The 22,779-nt window shown below is 45.5% G+C and overlaps 1 protein-coding gene across 2 annotated transcripts; it reads right to left on the bottom strand.

Annotated features, from left to right (window-relative positions):
- Positions 1 to 685: 685 nt before the first annotated feature.
- DBF4 (DBF4-CDC7 kinase regulatory subunit) lies at positions 686 to 22,700 on the bottom strand. Of its 2 annotated transcripts, XM_069959500.1 has the most exons (14): positions 22,623 to 22,677; positions 17,768 to 17,967; positions 15,450 to 15,513; positions 11,890 to 12,062; positions 11,095 to 11,292; positions 8,625 to 8,675; positions 7,700 to 7,769; positions 7,478 to 7,554; positions 6,924 to 6,954; positions 6,798 to 6,843; positions 5,953 to 6,207; positions 5,159 to 5,276; positions 4,444 to 4,568; positions 686 to 3,151 (listed from the first exon to the last, which is right to left on the bottom strand). In XM_069959500.1, the coding sequence occupies exons 2-14, from the start codon at positions 17,906 to 17,908 to the stop codon at positions 2,242 to 2,244; spliced, it is 2,259 nt and encodes a 752-aa protein (XP_069815601.1). In that variant the 5' UTR covers positions 17,909 to 17,967; positions 22,623 to 22,677; the 3' UTR covers positions 686 to 2,241. The 2 variants fall into 2 exon arrangements, with proteins under 2 accessions (XP_069815601.1, XP_069815603.1); XM_069959502.1 differs by lacking the exon at positions 17,768 to 17,967 and having other exon boundaries at positions 22,623 to 22,700.
- Between the last annotated feature and the right edge of the window lie 79 nt (positions 22,701 to 22,779).

Here is a 22,779-nt window from a genome sequence, read left to right as displayed (position 1 = left end):
TTGCTGCCTATGGGGAGGCTAACAATTCCTTCCATACTTATCTATTCAGTCTCCTTCCACCAGTTCTCAGCTGCTGCTTTCTGCTGAAGACACAAATCTGTGTGTAAACCTCTCTCTGTCGCCCCCTCCTCCCCCGCCCTTCTGAGATGGCTGATGTAAACAAGTCCCTGGCAGGCTGTATCTGCAACATTGTAGCTTCTTTGTAATGCTGGGAGGGTTATTCTGTAATAAACTCACTGATTAACCAGCCCAGCATTACAAAGAAGCTACAGTGTTGCAGATAGAGCCTGCCAGAGACTTGTTTACATCAGCTGTCTCAGAAGGGGGGAGGGGGAGACAGAGAAAAGCTCACACACAGATTTGTGTGTCTTCAGCAGACAGCAGCAGCTGAGAACTGGGGGAAGGAGACTGAATAGATAACAAGTATGGAAGGAACTGCTATTCTCACCATGGGCAGCAACATATCAAAAGTTATGTGTGAGTGGAATACCCCTTTAGGGTGGGTTCACACGTACAGGATCTACAGCAGGTTTGATGGCGCAGATTAGAGTCAAAGCAAACCTGCAAGGGACCCTGTACATCATGCACACGGAGTGGAAAATTTGGATTAGTTTTTTTCCCTTAAAATAAATGGTTTTTGGCGGCTCTGGCGCCATCTATCAGTAAGAGGTCCAAGCAGCCATAATTGTACAGACCAACAAGTTAGAATTTATTCTGCACAGTTCATAAAATGTCATTTTTTCCCCCTCTTAGATTCCTTAATGTTATAAAAAATATTCATCCACACAGGACAAAGTCTGCAGATATTACTGATAACGGGGAAAATCCTCACATATTGGATACAAGCGGCGCAGACTGCTGCCATTTTTATCAGATTTTACCATTTAAAAAGGGAAACTACCAGCAGGTTAAAGAAATCCAAGTCCTTTTACAGACAGATTTTTGAAGCCAAAGCCAGGAACGATTTAAAAAGAAATCTGTCCGATAATCTCAGTGTGTGAAAGGACCCCGACATGCCGATAGGTCCCTGGTCCCTACTGCGCACAGGGCAATGAAGGGGAGTTTCTTACCTTCATCCTCAGTGCAGTTTGTAGGCTAGTAAGGTGGTTGGTGCGCTGGGTGCAGGACTAACACCCCCAAGTGCACCAATCTGGCCCGCTCTGATGATGAGAGCTGGGGTGGCAAAGGGCAGATTGGTGCTCTGAGGGTGTTAGTTCTGCCCCCAGTGCATCAAATTACCTTTATAGCCTAGAGATTTAAAAGGCGAATTCTGGGGTCGGACATTTTTTCCCCAAAAAGAGTCGGGGAGGAGGTGGCCAACATTAACATGTACCTACTTTCCCCGACCCAAGCTCTAAGGGTACAATGTCCCCCGCTTCGGTTCCAGTCCCCAGGCCGCTTCCTGGTCTGGTGGGGACCCAGGTTGTGACAGCGCCCCCCCTCGGTCAGTGGCCACAGTGGGGTTCCGCCTCGGCGGTTGCAGACATGTCATGACACGGATCCTGGCTCAGACCAGGAAGCAGCCAGGGGAATGGGAACCTGAACAGAGGACAGTAGACCCCAGCCCTGGAGATTAAGAAGTAGGCTCAGGTTATGTTCAGTACTTCCTAGCTGTTTTTTTCTCTTTTAGGTGACCCCAGACTTCCTCTTTAACTACAAACTGCACTGAGGATGAAAGAAAGAAAACTTACCTTCATCCTCAGCACCCTAGGCACAGTAGGGACATACTCGTTCCAGGGATGAAATACACAGTGAATGTTACTGTAAATCCAGAATCAAATTAATGACCATATTTTCTGGTAGGCATAGATGTAACCACTATGTCACAGGTGTCACTCAGGCCCTCCAACAGCTGCAAAGACTACAATTCCCACCATCCCTGACAGCTGAAGGTTTAGCTTTGGCTGTCCAGGCATGATGGGAATTGTAGTGTTGCAATAGCTGGAGGGCCTGAGCTTGACTCGCCTGCACTATGTAAACACCCTGGGGCTTCCAGTCGGTCATCTACATGTGTAATATGACACAGGTTATAGCCCAAACGTGAACTGGAAGAATCAGTGGTCTGGCCCCGCGCTTCTTACGTCCATAATACCCACGTATGTCCTGGCTAACTCTTCTTCCGACACTTGAAAAACTCTTCTCACATCAATAAAATACCCTCTAGTAAGCACAGATTGTTTTTTTTTTTGCCCCGTATGTAAAATAAAATTTACAAAAATACAAATCATAAAAAATCCAACATTAAAAACCTTTAAAAGTAGATTCAGAATCTGTGCTTGAGAATAAAGACCAGAGAACAGGTCGGTAAGATGACGGCTGCTCCTGTATACACTGCTGAGGGTCCATAGAGTTACAGGAGAAGCCATAGAACTCTGTCGGGTCCTCGCTGCTCCGAAATATACATTCAAGTCTCTCTTTGGATAGGGTGACGACGCAGTCCTCCAGCGGGACAGAAACCTTAGAGGGATTACAGGGAGGCTCCTCCACCCTTCTTGTGTTTTGGTCCAGTTTTACCTTTCTGTGCAGTTTGCTGGAGGGAGAGCTGGGAGGTAGGTGGCACAATGCATCCGACTGCCCCAGAGGAAGACTCGTCAAGTCCTTGCTGGGTTCAGGTATACCCCTGGGCAGCACCGCAGTCTCTAGAGTTGCAGAACACAAGGAATCGTCCAGTTTGAGCCTTTTATAGGGGCAGTCATTGACGGGCTCGGTTAGACCCTTGTGATCCTTTTGATCAGCGTCAGGAAGTTCCAGGTGTACTAATCTTATGGAATCAGGGTCCTTTAGATGAGAGTCATTTTGGGTACTTACATGGTGACCCAGTGAAATGTTTATAGGTTCAGCCAGCTGGGCGGGGGAGATGTTCTCATGGGTGGGTGTAATAACCTGTGAACTGGGCGGCTTGGAGAAGGAGTCTGTCACACCGGTGATGCTGCATATGGACTGAGGGGGGCAGGGGACGGTGAAGATGGGCTCAGAATGGCAAACCAGATTACTGAGCAAGACACAGGTGGTAGCCGGGGGTTTCATGGATTCGGGTCCCTGCACAGCGCCAGACTCCAGGTTACTGAATTTGGGGGCAACATGGTTCATCTGTGGTAGGAATCCTTTATCCACTTGTTTTACGGTTTGAGGTGGAATGAATAATCCCGACCTGTAGGTAAAAATAAAAGGTCAGTATATCCTAAAATGTAATCCATGTACGAGGTAGTAAACTGTGTATGGCGGTGTACCCCAAGCATTGGCTCTCCAGCTGCTATAGGCCACCAAGGCATGATGGGATCTCTACACAGCTATCACATGGAGGACACTGCCACAGTATACTTTATTTTTGAATTATGGCTATACAATGGCATATAAATCGAGGAGGACTCCTGGCGTATAGCTTTTACAGGATACACCCATAAAAATAAAAGTTTTACAACTTACTTATTTTTTTCACATTGTTCCATTTCCCACCTACTTGTGGTGGAGAAGCAAGGCCCTACCAGCCAGCTATAGTGGAGCTTTACAATATACTGTACATAGTCGCTAGAAACTATACCTTGTATACAGCATCATGTGTGGGACATTGGGGGAAGGGGAGAAAAACTCTGCAAACAAACAATCTCTGGTCGCTGCACAACTCATTGAAGAACTAAAAGGATAAGATGGCAAAATTCAACAAGCCCGATCCCTCTATCCCATCGATCCGGAGATTAGTGGGTTCTGGTGACTTGTGTAATTAGAGGGTTTGATCATTCATCTACATTTTTATTTTTTTATTTCCCTTACTTCACCTATCTGTACGTTTTGGGGGTTTTTTGGGTGTGGGAGGAAACCGGGAGTACCCAGAGGAAACCCACGCAAACACGGAGAGAACATACAAACTCTTTGCAGATGTTGCCCTTGGTGGGATTTGAACCCAGGACTCCAGTGCTGCAAGGCTACAGTGCTAACCACTGAGCCACCATGCTGTCCATGTTCTACTGACAGACCCCTCAGCAATCAGGCCGAGAGCAGAAACAGAAGGCACACAACTGCTACAAATCACATTATACCAAGGTCCCTGTATAGAAAAGAAAAGAAAATCGCTACAACCATATACATGCCTGAGATGCAGGTCTGAACCTTCTCCTAGATGCAAGCGTGGTGTAGGAGGCGTCGCTAGTGCCCTGGAACTCACAGGGCTGGTCAAAATGCAATGTCCAGAAAGTATTCCAGCGAGACAGCCATCCTCGCATGCAGTGATTAAGACGTACCAACGTCGAAACGCGTTGCACTATCCAGGTGTTGGAGGTTTTACTCTATTTTTGTCCAAGATAAATAAAAGTGGATTTTATTAAGGATGGCTGTCTCGCTGGAATACTTTCTGGACATTGTCCCTGTATAGACTCTGTACATAGGTTACAAATAATAATAACAAAGTATTGAGCGTATAGCGTGTTCGAGTTAAGAAACAATTACCCTTGTGCCTCTTGCCTGAATTTCGACCAGTCAACAAAGTCAAAGTCGAACGATGTAATGAGGTTATCTACATCTTGATAGTACGGGCCCTGAGCATACTTCTTGTGTTGATGACTCAGAAGGTGCTGCAAAAAAAACAAAAAAACAAAACAAACACAGGACAACATTTAGGATGACAAGAGAAAGAAGAAATAAGACCATAAAACATGTCAATCAGTGCATTGTGAATCCTATCTATAAGTGTGGAACGCTCCAGGCTATAGCGATGGTATCAAACCCCATACCCAGACTCAGCACGCTGTAATACACCAGAGTAAATGGACCCAATAGGAGTCAATGGGATCGATGTGGACCTGTTCGCATCAGTTCAACCATCCGGGCCAGTTTTGTGGCACCACAGACCATGGGTCTCCAAACTGCGGCCCTCCAGCTGTTGCGGAACCACAACTCCCATGATGCCTGGACAGCTAAAGCTTTGGATCTGGCTGTCCAGGCATGATAGGAAATTTAGTTTTGCAACAGCTGGAGGGCCGCAGTTTGGAGACCATGACAGACTCTGAACATGCCCTGACAGAAGAGCGACCCTACTCTTATATAGAACATACTCATTAGTACACTGCATGGTGTCCATTAACGTGAATGGGCCGACTGAGGTATATCTGGCATATAAATATGGTGAGGCCCCGTCTAAGGGGTATCAGAACATCGTACTTACAGCCTCCAGGTCTTCATATTTCTTAAGGCAACACTCACAGTATCCACGCTTTTTCTGCTCCTTCAATTTATTGTGAGCGATGTTTCCTTCATCTTGTCCGTGCCAAGTCTTATTAAGGCTAAAATAAAAAGGGATTATCCAGGATTACAGTTTATATTATACGCTTTTGAAAGTGTTAAATGGGCGCCGCCACTACAAACAACGTTTGGCATGTCAGACCTGTCAGGAGTTATTGATTACAGGGGCGGGGCTCTCACTGCGGACACCTACTGCGATAAGACATAGCCAGAGCGAGAGAGTGGAAATGCGATCCAAACGCCAGCTGCGCATTTCATCAATATTCTCTCATAGAATTACATTGGGAAATATTGACAATACTCAGGCGACAGGAGAGTGGATCACACTGCAGATCTCCCCCAATCAGAGGAGGACTCAGCAGAGAGACCCGCTGTGATCAACAACCTCTGATGATGTGTTAAAAGTTATTTGTAGTGACCAGTAGGCTTTAACGTTGCATTTTTTTTTCTTCTTTTCTTTACAGTGACACCTGCCTGTTTCGACTGCAACTGTTTTACTGCCTCCAAAATTTGTCAAAAAAAAAGTGTGATTGTGGCTTCATATTGGACGATTATGACTTTTTATGCCAGAACCTGAGTAACGTAAAAAGCAGCAACTTCTCCCGATTTGCTCCAGTTTGCGTTCCCCAAGTGTCTGAATGCCAACAATGAGCGGAGTCCACACACCGACATTTATAAAGCGCAGGTTCGGGTATTCAGAGCCATCAACAAATTTACCTTTGCTTTACTTCTGTCACTTTCTGAACAGCAACAGGTTTCTGATCCATCATAGGTTTGATATCGACAGGTTTCTGATCCATCATAGGTTTGATATCCACAGGTTTCTGATCCAGAGTTTTCTTAGCCATTGAAGGTTTCATAGTGATAAGTTTGTGAATCCCAGTTCTCCGAGGCAACCCTTTGCTAATCTTCAGGCATAGAGGCTGGAAGGATCGGAACATGGGGAGCGTCAGGTACATGGGTCTGTACTGGCTGGAAGACATAGTTATGGAGGACAGTAACATTAGTTTCAGTGCAGACAGCAGAAATATACACAGCGTAAACCTGCGCAATAACTGAGAACATGGAGAGATCCCAGAGCACCACATGGCAACTGCCCTGGGCAGACCGATCTAAAGATCTGTCAGAAATCAGAGGACATATGCATGGGTCGCTGATACAGACATCACTGGCTTAGGATACAGATAAGTCCTATGTAAATCCACGTCCTAGCAACCCGAAAAGATTTCTGCCAGGGAACACCGAGCGCAGATTCGCTATAGGTGTTTTAATATGGCCATACCAGTGCAAGCTAATACAAACTGGCTACATCCAAATGAAATCCTCATATTTAACTGTTTTCCCCCAAACAGCACTAATATATGCACCGTATGACGGATACTACAGGCACCAGGCCGACTACAGTGAAAATGATGTCCATCAGGTTACATTGTGGTTTCTGCCAGGTCTGTAATACCAACTACTGTAGTGAATCATATACAGGCGCTACAGTCTTTCCGCAGGAGCGTCCAGAAGAACAGACCGTATAACCTTTCAGATCTCAGTACAATGAGGGAACGCACCTGCCGCTGTCCTCCACCTTGATGAACGGACTGTTCAGTTTCTGGACTGCAAAAGAAAGAAATTCAAATCAGAGTCACGTTATTATTCTGCGCCCGTAAAAAAACGAAACTTAAGTAATCACCGACCTTTCACTTTCCGCCGTGCTGGACGTTTTGCCTGTATGAGAAATTGAAAGACTTATTGTATTTCCTGTATATACATATTGTATTTTATTTCTATACATGTATACTACGTTTAGTGAAAGTTTACTCACATTAGAGAATAGATTGATTTTCATTGTAAACTGGTGCGCTCTGATCTGAGTGAATGTTGTGTGGCCTAGACCATCCGTGCCCCAGGCCTGCAGCGCCTCACTCCCTGGCTCCCTTCACTTTCAGCACACCCCTGGGCTGGAGGGAGGCACCGCAGGCCTAGGACACAGATGGTCGAGGCCACGCCAGATTCACTCCCAGCCGCAGCAATGAAAAGGATTTTCTTCAAAGAGAAGAGAAAGGCCGAACCCTAAACCGGATGTGGCGTGAGGACCTCTACAACTTGGTACTGGCAGTTACATGTTGGCACAAAGTTGTTTTAAAGTTACAGGGGGGGGGGGGGGGGGGGGGGGGGGGGGGAACACAACCCACACCCCTTTTCTCAAAGTGCTGCTATAATGGTTTTAGAGGTGACGGCACTCACTTACCACAGGCTTTGCGGGCACCTCCCGCTGAGGCTTCGGTTGCACTGATCTCTTCTTCTGTTCTAGATATACTTTTGCTTCTGAACAATAAATACAGAAGATGTGAAATGAAACTCCAGTCTGACGTGATCATTTTATTGGAGAAATCCAACAAAAGAAAGGACCAGCTTTTCAACAGGTCGGAAACCATCAAGGATTAGCGGTACAGACAGCAACATAACTCACCATCCAAGTGTAAGATGCGGACTCCCCAGTTCAATGCATTAGCCAATATGCTGTTTTTTGGAAGAATTTCCTGTTAAAATATAGAAAAACACGATGCTAGATTTATTCGTTCATAAAGCAAATATTCAGCTGAGATGTGCAAAAGTGAAAACAAAAAAAACTCCGGCCCTGTGTCAGGTGGTTAAGTGAGGAGGAGTCTTCAGAGATGTCTTTAGGTGCTGCAGCATTAGGCCATGTTCACTCATCACATTAAGATCAATATTTGTAACCAATATCAGGAGTGGAACTGAGAAATTATAATGGAGAGATTTGCAGTGTTTGTGTTTCCACTGACTAATACTGTGTGCGACCATAGCCTTAAAGTGGACCAGTCATTTGAACAGACCTCTGACACGTTATGGCCACACGTATCCAGGTGCTGAGCCCCGCCGATCACTAGGACAGACAGGCAGACGTGCTTGGCACTCTGCCCCTTCATCTCTGTTCTCACCGCTAAAGCAGCAGACAAAATAAGGGAACTTCTGGAAGACACGATTGCTGGAAGTTAAATAGTCTCCATTATAATTGCTACTAAGGCTGGGTTCACACTGCGTTTTCGTTTTTCGCAAAAAAACAGCAGGGGCAGGGGTCTCAGCAACCGGACCCCCACTGACTGATGGCTGGCTATAACATATCAGAAGTTTGTTCAAGTGACTAGCCCACTTTAGGGTACAAACACACACACCGTATAGGCAGCAGATTTGATGCTGTGTTCAGTTATTTAGATCTAATCTGCTGCGTATCGCAGCAGAAAATACGCTGCGTATACGGTGTGTGTTTGTACCCTTCTGCTGCCACAGCAGAGGGCACACTCGTCAAACCTCCAAGGAAACTGCCGTGTGCTGTAAACAGCGTTAAAAAAAAAAACACATAGTCAGAGACTCACCTGTTGTTTAATCACTTTTTTAAGCAATGACTTCCCTCTGCTCGCATCTTCCTGTAAACAGAAAGTTATCAGATCAACAGATAGAAAATCTTGTCAAGAGGTGAGAACATACAGTGGTCCAATTTCCCATGTCGGATTCGGTAATACTTAAGGTGGCGGCCACAAACCTTCAATAACAGACAAACGACTGTCATTTCTCTATCCCTAAGAGAAACAGATCACTGATCTCAGGGAGACCAGCCAAAGATAACACTGCCAGGAGGTGGTTAAAGCGCTCAATGCAGTGAAATCCTAGGTGCATTGCCCCCTGGTAAAAAGGAATATGCAAAAAAAAAAATAAAAAAATGCCAGTGGAGCCTCATCCTTGAAACACAGGACTAGCCAGATATCCCTCCGGGAAGGACCCAGCCAAGGAATGGCTCCTGTAGGGAAACCACCATATTAAGTGGCCCTATAAGTCAATGTAATGACATAGGAAAAACCAAGGCCAGGTATCCATCCACATATAGCTGCCCCTGGGTGTTGCCCCTCATCAGTGTAGAATAGGATTCTAGCTAGGTGGGAGCAATGCCTAGTAAAACCATAAGAGAAACAGATCACTGATCTCAGGGAGACCAGCCAAACGATAACATTTCTCTATCCTGTCCTCCCCATTAGAGATGAGTGAACAGATCGGCATGTGATTAGCTGGGGCTGCTGAAGTTGGATAAAGCTCTAAGGTTGTCTGGAAAACATGGATACAGCCAATAACTATATCCATGTTTTCCACATGGCCTTAGGGCTTTATCCAAGTTCAGCAGCCACCGCTAATCACATGCCGAAAGTTTGGGTTCGGATGGACTCCAGCTGCTCCTGGTTCACTCATCTCTACTCCCCATACATAGGAAGGTTCAGTTTAGCTGAGTATATCTGGGGGGGGGCAGAGGAGACCGCTCTGACTGTTCTACCCAGGGCTGTGGAGTCAGAGCTAGGTTTGGCTGGAGTCGGGGAAAAAAAAAAAAAAAATGTACCGACTCCAGCTTTAAAAAAAAAAAAAAAAAAAAAATCTTTAAACAATTTAGAGTTTTGATATGAATTTTATAGGTTTTTCTCATCAATATATTTTATGAGCAACATTCTAATAAGACACTGGCCCGATTAGATAAGGGTGGTCGGGGAAAAGTTGTCGGTCACTATTTGGCAGTTTGTTTCTGAGCTGGAAGAGTCCATTGTGTGGGGGGGGAGATCTGTGCTGTTCTCTTCCTGATGCCTGTATATGAGCAGCAGTGTAATATGGAGATATCCTGTGTAATATAGAGGAGGAGGAAAAGACATAAGTAGTGTAGCAGTAACCTCAGTCCTCAGTGTGGCGTGCGCGTGTGTGTGTGTGTGTGTGTTATTGCTTGCCCCCACAGTGACCCTCAACATCACTATGTGTGACTATCAGTATGGCTGACCCCTCTGTGTCACAGGGATTTGACAGTGTTAGCAGTGTTTCTGTGGTAAATATTAGTTAGAAACATTGAAGATTGTCAGCAGGAAAAACCACCTGCTCCATCTAGTCTAGTTGTGAGTTGTTCAGGACATGAAGGCTGGAGACTGGCTGCACCCACAGGAGAAGCTGCTTTATATACAGTATTCCTTTATTCACTCAGAAGTCGCCCCAGGATCATGTAGGACATTAGGGAGAAGCTGCTGAACCAGTGTGATAAATAACTCCCCTGGTATCTGAAGGAGCAGGAGTCTGAGTCGGGAGTCGGTCCTGATAAAATTCAGGAGTCTGAGCTGCGGCTTACTGACTCCACAGCCCTGGTTCTACCAGAAATACACGGATTCCACATATGGCCTATATCCATATTTCCCTTGACTCCCTGGGGCGACATGCAATTTCTCCAGATGCTGGAAGACAATTGCTCAGCGTTCAGGTTCAGAGAACTTTGCCAAACCATTGAGCAAGTCTCTCCATCACACCTGATCTCCACCAGCATCATCTGTCAGTGGAGCCCCATACAGCCAACAAAAGTCTAATGTATACAGGGACCTTTATTGCAGATTTACTTACCTTTAATGAGGAGTCATTTAGGACCTCCCAACAGTGACAGATTTAGGGTGCGGCCTTATAGTGTATAGAGAAGAGAGACCAGAGTATTCTGTCACCTCAGTATGCCGTTACCTTATGACTGTGGATTTGCAGCAAGTCCACATCTAAAGCTGTATGCAAGGATTCTGTGGTGGAAGTTACTACAGAAAGCGATGGCCTAAAGCTGTGGCGTACGTGAACCTACCCTTACAGCGCCACTGAAAGGGTTACACGAGATTATAAAGGCATGGCCGCTTTGTACAAGGAGTGAATATTGCTGAGGTACAACCCAATGGGCAGTTTTTGAAGAAGCACCTCCATACTGTCCTCTACAGCCCATAGAGCTCTATATTACAAGTAAATGGGTGTGCAGAGAATACAGGGTATAGAGCGGAGCCATAAACCTCTTACCTTTTCTGGCTTCTTACTAGCGCTCCCATTCTTGCCGTCTCCCCTATGACCGCTCGGTCGAGCAGAGCTACTCCCTGAATTCTGGGCCGGTTCAGGACTCGGCATGGAGAACGGGTATTTCAGCGACTTTGTACACTTTGCTTCCTTCTTACTTGTGATTAGACAACTTATCTCTTTACTAAGAAATCCTTCGACAGTCTACAATAAAGACAAGAGCAAAACACACACACGTTTAGCTGTACTGTAATGTCCTGCAACCGTTTATAACATGTACAGAGCGGGTTCTGCCTTCTGCTTCGGTTCATAGAGGATAAAGTGAGACCCCTGCTATAAGTGTTCCCAAACTTGTGGCTCTCAAACTGCAACCTGCAGGGCATGCTGGGAATTGTTATTCTCCAATGGCAGAGAGCCACAGATTGGGGAATATTACCCTAGGAGGCAAAGGGTTCGGGGACAAGCTCTTTCACATGATGGCTACTTAGTCACTTCCTGCATTCAGCTGCCCGGCCCCATCTCAGCACGTCATCAGTGTGCTCAGAGGGATTCATATCCCGCTCTGATGACAAGCTGAGATGGGGCGGCACTCACAGGCCAGGCAGGAAGGAGACTGGAGGTGGTGAGAAGAGCAGGCGGCACAACTAACCAGATTTGCATATAGCTATTCAGGTGAAAATAATGCGACCTATTAGTAAACGGGCCACAGCATGCGATGGTATGTAACACTTGATACAGCCTGTTAGGTGTTACACTCGCTTTAATGTTTATCCAGGTAGAAGCACGAGGCACGGCACTTACCCCTCCCAGCTCTTTTATGTCTTTCTCCAGTTTTTCAGCTGCCACTCTCGAGGCGACGTCCAGGTAAAACACTCTCCCAGTAAGGGGCTTCTGTGTGGGTCCATTGTCTGGAAGGTTTTTCGCTGGTGGATGACCTGGTTTCATCTTCACGCCTCTCCCCTGGGTTCCTCCCTCTGTAACACAGTAAAAGAAGGTTATCAGTATATCACCGGTAACTGTGGGGAAAACACAAGGTGTCCATTAATCTCCAGTATAAAGTAGGCAGCACCACAGAACCATAGTGCATGCACAGTGCTTCCTTACTACACACTAATGCTAGATACAGACAGCTGCCATGTAGGAGCAGAATATACTATACTAGTTATTACATCACAGCCTTATGACACCATATAGTAGCTAGCAGTAGCTCCCTAGTGGGCACAGGGGGCTGATGATGAAGATATGTCTCCTACCGGCTTACTGGGCACAACTAACAGCATGGGAATGGTGCTGAAGATGAAGTTAAGAGACATTCCTTCATCCTCAGCGCCTTGTGCTTAATACAGAGCTATCAGTAGGTTAGATTAGTCTAACCTGCTGATAGTTATCCTTTAACCCCTTAACGAAACCCTTAACGACATCGGGCGTAAATTTACGTCCTGATGCCGGTAAGGGAGTTCAGAGCTCTGAACCGCGCCGGTCCCGGGTGCTGCGTGTAGCCCGGGACCGTAGGTATTAGCGGGCACGGTCCGATCGCCGTGCCCGCTAATACAGTAATCAGATGCAGCTGTCAAACATGACAGCTGCATCCGATTACCGGACGCAGAGTCATCCCTGGTGTCTAGTGGGGAGATCGCTCCCCCGGGATGTTATCCCGGAGGAGCGATCTCCGTAAATGAAGCCGGCCGGGGACCGCTCCAAGATGGCGCCGTCCCCGGCTCGGCACTCGTTCGTTTTCGGCTGCAGCAGCCGGAAGTAAACGAGTGCCTATCTCATGGATCTCTGCAGCATATCTATGCTGCAGAGATCTCAATGAGAGATCAGAGCACTTATACTAGAAGTCCCCCAGGGGGAATAACCCTAACCCCAGGGGGGCTTCTTTTATAATTTTAAAACTTAAAAAAAAAAAAAAAAAAAAAAAAAAAAAAAATGTCATTATTAGTAAAAAGCCCCCTCCCCTAATAAAAGTCTGAATCACCCCCCTTTTCCCAGGTTATAAATAAAAGTAAATAAATAAACATGTTTGCTATCGCCGCAGGCGTAATCGCCCGAACTATCACAATCCTGATCTCGCACGGTAAACTGCGTCAGCGCCAAAAAATCCCAAAGTGCAAAATTGCGCATTTTTGGTCGCATCAAATCCAGAAAAATTGTAATAAAAAGCGATCAAAAAGTCGTATATGCGCAATCAAGGTACCGATAGAAAGAACACATCATGGCGCAAAAAATGACACCTGACACAGCCCCATAGACCAAAGGATAAAAGCGCTATAAGCCGGGGAATGGAGCGCTTTAAGTGTCGTATATTTGTTGACAATGGTTAAATTTTTTACAGGCCATCAGATACAATATAAGTTAAACATGTTACATATCGTTTTAATCGTAACGACTTGAGGAACATATATAACAAGTCAGTTTTACCCCAGGGCGAATGGCGTAATAACACAATCCCCCCAAATAAACAAAATGCGTTTTTTTTTTTTCAATTTCACCACACATTGAATTTTTTTCTGGTTTCGCAGTGTACCAAATGCAAAAATTCAGCCGTCATTGCAAAGTACAATTAGTGCCGCAAAAAATAAGGGCTCATGTGGGTCTCTAGGTGGAAAAATGCAAGTGCTATGGCCTTTTATGCACAAGGAGGAAAAACCGAAAACGCAAAAATCGAAATTTGTTCTGTCCTTAAAGGGTTAAGGCCTTGGCCTTAACTTTCCGACAGCTCAATTCATCCTCCGAGCCGTGGCCACTAAGGAGCTGTGGTGTCGACATGGAGCTCCCTGGGAGGTGGGGGGTCCCGCATCACGGCGCCCGGCCGCTTCCTGGTGTCTGACGCGGGCCGAAATGTGACGTCTCAGGTCTGCTCAGCCAGCCAGTGAAGGAGTGGGGATCCATTTCAAGTCCGCTCAGATCCCGCCTCCTTCACTGACTGGCTGAGCAGACCGGAGACGTCACGTCTCGGGCCCGCGTCAGACAACAGGAATCGGCCAGGAACCGGAGCGCCGCGGGACCCGCCGCTGGAAGCGGGGAGGTGAGTGTACATCTTTTCCCTCAGCCAACTCGTCCCTGGTCCCAGCGAAAAAGTGCCCCACCTCCCCCCCGCTGGAGTACCCCTTTAAGCTCCATTAACTTCAATGGAACAGAGTTTCAAAACGCACCCATTGTTTTTAAAGCACTGGATAAATCCTTTAAATTTGAGGAGCCAAATACAGCACAACTCTCCAGCAGCTCCATTCATCCTCTACGCACACTCTGATCCGCGACCACAAATGAGGCGAATACAGCACAACATCCGGAGCGTGCATAGGACGGAGCGAGCAGAATACAGCACAACATCCGGAGCGTGCACAGGACGGAGCGAGCACAGGAGGGAGCGAGCACAGGAGGGAGCGAGCACAGGAGGGAGCGAGCAGAATACAGCAAAACTACTGGAGCGTGCATAGGATGGAGCAAGCCGAATACAGCACAACTTTCTGGAGAAGGGATCCTGAGGATTCTGGGACAAGTTAAATCAGAAAAAGCCTGGGATGGAAATGCTTAATGGACGATAACTGGACGATCGGAGGGCCCTTCCATGAGTCTGCAACGATAATAGGCAGGAAGCATAACTGCAGCTAATTCTGACATTCCGAGTCCGTTCAGCCGCAGCGGGGACACACAGATGGAGGGAGGGCCGTCTCATAATGATGTGTTACCTGCATGGGAACAGAGAGAAGCTGGGGCAGCAGCCTAAAGTGGTGAAGTTGCGCGACCATAGAAGTTACAGCTAGGACCAGGCAGGTGGAGCATCCAATGGAGAACGGGAGGCGGCAATAGGAGCACAAGTTTAGCAAATCAGGTGAATTTTGGCATGGTGGGGGCGGGGGCAGCGGACAAACCACAGTAGGGAGGAGGTCGTCACTAAGCAAACACATGGCAGGCCCGCCATCCTGAAGCCCACCACGTACACTCTGTTAAGCAGTGCTACTGTGCAGCTTAACAAAGAACAGTTTTGTTTTTTTTAACCCAAAATATCGATAGTAGCTAGAGATGAGCGACCCTGGAGCAGTTGGAGTCGATCCAAACCCGAACGTTCGGCATTTGATTAGCGGTGGCTGCTGGAGTTGGATAAAGCCCTAAGGCTATGTGGAAAACATGGATATAGTCATTGGCTGCTTCTATGTTTTCCAGACAACCTTAGGGCTTTTTCCCAAGTTCAGCAGCCCCCGCTAATCACATGCCGAACGCGATTCGCTCATCTCTAATAGTAGCGATATTTCAGTGCATCCCTAATAGATATCCTGAGTACATGTCCCGGTATAGACAGATATATCACTGTAAGATTCACACAGTAGTGATAAGACACTGTATACATATATACTTACTGCCTCTCTGCATCTTGGATCCAATGTTCACAGCATTCACTATGGGTAATGAAGACGGCGGCAACTAAAGAACATGGAGAGGAAGCGGTTAGATTACATAATATAATGGCAGGGATGGAGGAGACGTACAGGACAAGTAACATTCACCAATATAACCATATTTTATATATATATTTTTTTTTCACATCTCAGGTACAAGTACAAATCAGCAGAAAACACAGCGAGACTACCGACTATGCAGCCGCTCCCGCGCCCCCCCCCCACCTCACTATAAGCAGCCACGGCCGCCGCTCCACCCCCCGCACCTCACTATAAGCGGCCGCCGCTCCACCCCCCGCACCTCACTATAAGCGGCCACCGCTCCACCCCCCGCACCTCACTATAAGCAGCCACAGCTCCACCCCCCGCACCTCACTATAAGCAGCCACAGCTCCACCCCCCGCACCTCACTATAAGCAGCCACAGCTCCACCCCCCGCACCTCACTATAAGCAGCCACAGCTCCACCCCCCGCACCTCACTATAAGCAGCCACGGCTGCCTCTCCGCCTCACCTGCCACTCCACCCCTGATGATAGTAACAAAGCGAGGCGAATGTCCTGGACCCCCACAAATATGCTAAAGCCAACCAAATAGTGTCATGTGTCCAGACGGAACGAAAGGAGCTGAGGCGCAGTGTGAACAAGACCTGACGAGCGCAACGCTGATCGGGGAGACTGAGGAATCAACAGGGCGGGAGGTGACTGACTGATGGAGGGAGGAACCCGTATACATAGCAACGTATAACTACCCCCACAGGTATAATCTCCTTATAATATGGTATAACGTCCTCCCCTATAGAGCGGTATATAAACTCCCACCACCTATAGAATGGTATAACAGCCTCCCCTATATAGAATGGTATAATAACCCCCTATGGAATAGTATAATAACCCCCCTATACAGTGGCAAAGTACCCCCCCCCTATAGAATAGTATAATACACCCCCCCCCTATAGAATAGTATAATACACCCCCCCCTATAGAATAGTATAATACACCCCCCCCCTATAGAATAGTATAATACACCCCCCCCCTATAGAATAGTATAATACACCCCCCCCCTATAGAATAGTATAATACACCCCCCCCCTATAGAATAGTATAATACACCCCCCCCTATAGAATAGTATAATACACCCCCCCCTATAGAATAGTATAATACAACCCCCCCCTATAGAATAGTATAATACACCCCCCCCCTATAGAATAGTATAATACACCCCCCCCTATAGAATAGTATAATACACCCCCCCCTATAGAATAGTATAATACACCCCCCCCCTATAGAATAGTATAATACACCCCCCCCCTATAGAATAGTATAATACACCCCCCCCCCTATAGAATAGTATAATACACCCCCCCCCCTATAGAATAGTATAATACACCCCCCCCCCTATAGAATAGTATAATACACCCCCCCCCTATAGAATAGTATAATACACCCCCCCCCTATAGAATAGTATAATACACCCCCCCCCTATAGAATAGTATAATACACCCCCCCCTATAGTATAATACACCCCCCCCTATATAGTATAATACCCCCCCTATATAGTATAATACCCCCCCCTATATAGTATAATACCCCCCCCTATATAGTATAATACACCCCCCCCTATATAGTATAATACCCCCCCTATATAGTATAATAACCCCCCCCTATATAGTATAATAACCCCCCCTATATAGTATAATAACCCCCCCCTATATAGTATAATAACCCCCCCCTATATAGTATAATAACCCCCCCCTATATAGTATAATAACCCCCCCCTATATAGTATAATAACCCCCCCCTATATAGTATAATACCCCCCCTATATAGTATAATACCCCCCCTATATAGTATAATACCCCCCCTATATAGTATAATACCCCCCCTATATAGTATAATACCCCCCCTATAGAGTAGTATAATAACCCCCCCTATATAGTATAATACCCCCCCTATAGAGTAGTATTATACCCCCCCCCTATATAGTATAATACCCCCCTCCCCCCTATATAGTATAATACCCCCCTCCCCCCTATATAGTATAATACCCCCCTCCCCCCTATATAGTATAATACCCCCCCCCCCTATATAGTATAATACCCCCCCCCCTATATAGTATAATACACCCCCCCCCCCCCTATATAGTATAATACCCCCCCCTATAGAGTAGCACAGTAAGAGCAGAAACGTCACCGTAAGCCGCATAGTGTGAAGCATCCCTACGTGTTGCGGCCATACAGATACTACATGGTAGGACATCCGGCCTCCCCTCAGCACTCACCGGCCGCCCGCTCTGTCCCCCCGCCGGGCTCCTCTCCGCTTTCTCCGGCCGCTCCGCCAGTTCTCCCGTCTCCCGGTGACTCCCGGATTTGAGTTCTCCGCTGATTTCCCGCCTCTTTCTGAGGCCCCGCCCCCTCGGCATGAGTAAACCCGGCGCCGTGACGTCACGTGGCAGATTCCACACAGCCACCTGCAGCCGTCCTGAGGCAATTATTATATAATCAGTATATAGAGGACACCACAAGGCCCAGCATGCCCTGCAGCTATTATAATATAATCAGTATATAGAGGACACCACAAGGCCCAGCATGCCCTGCAGCTATTATATAATACAATCAGTATATAGAGGACACCACAAGGCCCAGCATGCCCTGCAGCAATTATTATATAATATAATCAGTATATAGAGGACACCACAAGGCCCAGCATGCCCTGCAGCTATTATTATATAATCAGTACATAGAGGAAACCACAAGTCCCAGCATGCCCTGCAGCTATTATATAATACAATCAGTATATAGAGGAAACTACAAGTCCCAGCATGCCCTGCAGCAATTATTATATAATCAGTACATAGAGGAAACCACAAGGCCCAGCATGCCCTGCAGTAATTATTATATAATCAGTATATAGAGGACACCACAAGGCCCAGCATGCCCTGCAGCTATTATTATATAATCAGTATATAGAGGACACCACAAGGCCCAGCATGCCCTGCAGCTATTATTATATAATCAGTATATAGAGGACACCACAAGGCCCAGCATGCCCTGCAGCTATTATATAATATAATCAGTATATAGAGGACACCACAAGGCCCAGCATGCCCTGCAGCTATTATTATATAATCAGTATATAGAGGACACCACAAGGCCCAGCATGCCCTGCAGTAATTATTATATAATCAGTATATAGAGGACACCACAAGGCCCAGCATGCCCTGCAGCTATTATTATATAATCAGTATATAGAGGACACCACAAGGCCCAGCATGCCCTGCAGCTATTATTATATAATCAGTATATAGAGGACACCACAAGGCCCAGCATGCCCTGCAGCTATTATTATATAATCAGTATATAGAGGACACCACAAGGCCCAGCATGCCCTGCAGCTATTATTATATAATCAGTATATAGAGGACACCACAAGGCCCAGCATGCCCTGCAGCTATTATTATATAATCAGTATATAGAGGACACCACAAGGCCCAGCATGCCCTGCAGCTATTATATAATATAATCAGTATATAGAGGACACCACAAGGCCCAGCATGCCCTGCAGCTATTATTATATAATCAGTACATAGAGGAAACCACAAGGCCCAGCATGCCCTGCAGCTATTATTATATAATCAGTACATAGAGGAAACCACAAGTCCCAGCATGCCCTGCAGCAATTATTATATAATCAGTATATAGAGGACACCACAAGGCCCAGCATGCCCTGCAGCAATTATTATATAATCAGTATATAGAGGAAACCACAAGGCCCAGCATGCCCTGCAGCAATTATTATATAATCAGTATATAGAGGACACCACAAGGCCCAGCATGCCCTGCAGCTATTATTATATAATCAGTATATAGAGGAAACCACAAGGCCCAGCATGCCCTGCAGCAATTATTATATAATCAGTATATAGAGGACACCACAAGGCCCAGCATGCCCTGCAGCAATTATTATATAATATAATCAGTATATCTATAGTATATGTATATCTCTATATAACATTATATGTATATCTCTATAGTAGTATATGTATATCTCTATAGTATATGTATATCTCTATAGTATTATATGTATATCTCTATAGTATATGTATATCTCTATAGTATATGTATATCTCTATAGTATTATATGTATTTCTCTATAGTATTATATGTATATCTCTATAGTATATGTATATCTCTATAGTATATGTATATCTCTATAGTATTATATGTATATCTCTATAGTATTATATGTATATCTCTATAGTATATGTATATCTCTATAGTATATGTATATCTCTATAGTATTATATGTATATCTCTATAGTATATGTATATCTCTATAGTATTATATGTATTTCTCTATAGTATTATATGTATATCTCTATAGTATATGTATATCTCTATAGTATTATATGTATCTCTATAGTATTATATGTATATCTCTATAGTATTATATGTATATCTCTATAGTATTATATGTATATCTCTATAGTATTATATGTATATCTCTATAGTATTATATGTATATCTCTATAGTATTATATGTATATCTCTATAGTATTATATGTATTTCTCTATAGTATTATATGTATATCTCTATAGTAGTATATGTATATCTCTACAACATTTTGAAGTTGTATTTGCAGGTCAGGGACACTTTACAGCATCACTATGATTAGACATGAGAAGTTACTGATCACATTGGTGTCACTCCTGAGATACAGCCGGGGCAGTGTGAGCAGGAGGGTAACTAGAAGTGGCTGGGCCCCATAGCAAACTGACCACTGGGCCCCCCAACTGACTACCAAGCCACCAAGAACCAAGAACCCGGGAGGCCCCCTCAGTCACTGGGTGCTGCAAATGATGGCGGCTCAGGCGTCCTAGTGTATTGCAGGAGCGGGCCCCCTGATGCCGTGGGCAGTAGTGAGTGGTAGTGTGCTGTAGTGAGTGGTAGTGTGCTGTAGTGAGTGGTAGTGTGCTGTAGTGTGTAGTAGTGAGTGGTAATGTGCTGTAGTGTGTAGTAATGTGCTGTAGTGTGTAGTAATGTGCTGTAGTGTGTAGTAATGTGCTGTAGTGTGTGGTAATGTGCTGTAGTGTGTAGTAATGTGCTGTAGTGTGTGGTAATGTGCTGTAGTGTGTGGTAATGTGCTGTAGTGTGTAGTAGTGAGTGGTAATGTGCTGTAGTGTGTAGTAATGTGCTGTAGTGTGTAGTAATGTGCTGTAGTGTGTAGTAATGTGCTGTAGTGTGTGGTAATGTGCTGTAGTGAGTAGTAATGTGCTGTAGTGTGTGGTAATGTGCTGCAGTGTGTGGTAATGTGCTGTAGTGTGTGGTAATGTGCTGTAGTGAGTGGTAATGTGCTGTAGTGTGTAGTAATGTGCTGTAGTGTGTAGTAATGTGCTGTAGTGTGTGGTAATGTGCTGTAGTGTGTAGTAATGTGCTGTAGTGTGTGGTAATGTGCTGTAGTGTGTGGTAATGTGCTGTAGTGTGTAGTAGTGTGTGGTAATGTGCTGTAGTGTGTAGTAATGTGCTGTAGTGTGTGGTAATGTGCTGTAGTGTGTGGTAATGTGCTGTAATGTGCTGTAGTGAGTGGTAATGTGCTGTAGTGTGTGGTAATGTGCTGTAGTGTGTGGTAATGTGCTGTAGTGTGTGGTAATGTGCTGTAGTGTGTAGTAATGTGCTGTAGTGTGTGGTAATGTGCTGTAGTGTGTGGTAATGTGCTGTAGTGTGTGGTAATGTGCTGTAGTGTGTAGTAATGTGCTGTAGTGAGTGGTAGTGTGCTGTAGTGTGTGGTAATGTGCTGTAGTGTGTGGTAATGTGCTGTAGTGTGTAGTAATGTGCTGTAGTGTGTAGTAATGTGCTGTAGTGTGTAGTAATGTGCTGTAGTGAGTAGTAATGTGCTGTAGTGTGTAGTAGTGTGTGGTAATGTGCTGTAGTGTGTGGTAATGTGCTGTAGTGTGTGGTAATGTGCTGTAGTGTGTGGTAATGTGCTGTAGTGTGTAGTAATGTGCTGTAGTGTGTAGTAGTGTGTGGTAATGTGCTGTAGTGTGTAGTAGTGAGTGGTAATGTGCTGTAGTGTGTAGTAATGTGCTGTAGTGTGTGGTAATGTGCTGTAGTGTGTGGTAATGTGCTGTAGTGTGTGGTAATGTGCTGTAGTGTGTGGTAGTGTGCTGTAGTGTGCTGTAGTGTGTGGTAATGTGCTGTAGTGTGTGGTAATGTGCTGTAGTGTGCTGTAGTGTGTGGTAATGTGCTGTAGTGTGCTGTAGTGTGCTGTAGTGTGTGGTAATGTGCTGTAGTGAGTGGTAATGTGCTGTAGTGTGTAGTAATGTGCTGTAGTGTGTGGTAATGTGCTGTAGTGTGCTGTAGTGTGTGGTAATGTGCTGTAGTGTGCTGTAGTGAGTGGTAATGTGCTGTAGTGTGTAGTAATGTGCTGTAGTGTGTGGTAATGTGCTGTAGTGTGCTGTAGTGTGTGGTAATGTGCTGTAGTGTGTGGTAATGTGCTGTAGTGTGCTGTAGTGTGTAGTAATGTGCTGTAGTGTGTGGTAATGTGCTGTAGTGTGTGGTAATGTGCTGTAGTGTGTGGTAATGTGCTGTAGTGAGTGGTAATGTGCTGTAGTGTGTAGTAATGTGCTGTAGTGTGTGGTAATGTGCTGTAGTGTGTGGTAATGTGCTGTAGTGTGTAGTAATGTGCTGTAGTGTGTGGTAATGTGCTGTAGTGTGTGGTAATGTGCTGTAGTGTGTGGTAATGTGCTGTAGTGTGTGGTAATGTGCTGTAGTGAGTGGTAGTGTGTGGTAATGTGCTGTAGTGTGTGGTAATGTGCTGTAGTGTGTGGTAATGTGCTGTAGTGTGTGGTAATGTGCTGTAGTGTGTGGTAATGTGTTGTAGTGTGTGGTAATGTGCTGTAGTGTGTAGTAATGTGCTGTAGTGTGTGGTAATGTGCTGTAGTGTGTAGTAATGTGCTGTAGTGTGTGGTAATGTGCTGTAGTGTGTGGTAATGTGCTGTAGTGTGTTGTAGACAGAACCCGCACGATTTTTGCAGCATTTCTTTTTCCTGTGTGAACAGATCCTTATAGCTCCAGACATATTCATGATACCATTGTGTACATTGAGCCGTTATGCGCACACCAGCACCGTATTATACATTGTTATAGATGAATCCTCCGCTCTGGATGATGACAGCCGCTGTAACATTCCTGACGCGAATCTGCTGATCAGTACTCGAAATTGCTGCCAAGCAAATGTCATCCAGAACAACCAATGGGAAGGCTCCTCAGTGTCATGTGACGAACATTCATGAC

Source organism: Dendropsophus ebraccatus, chromosome 2 (assembly GCF_027789765.1).
Source record: "Dendropsophus ebraccatus isolate aDenEbr1 chromosome 2, aDenEbr1.pat, whole genome shotgun sequence".
Taxonomy (NCBI): domain Eukaryota; kingdom Metazoa; phylum Chordata; class Amphibia; order Anura; family Hylidae; genus Dendropsophus; species Dendropsophus ebraccatus.
The sequence above is the reverse complement of the archived record's forward strand: the minus strand, read 5'-3'. Positions and strand labels throughout refer to the sequence as shown.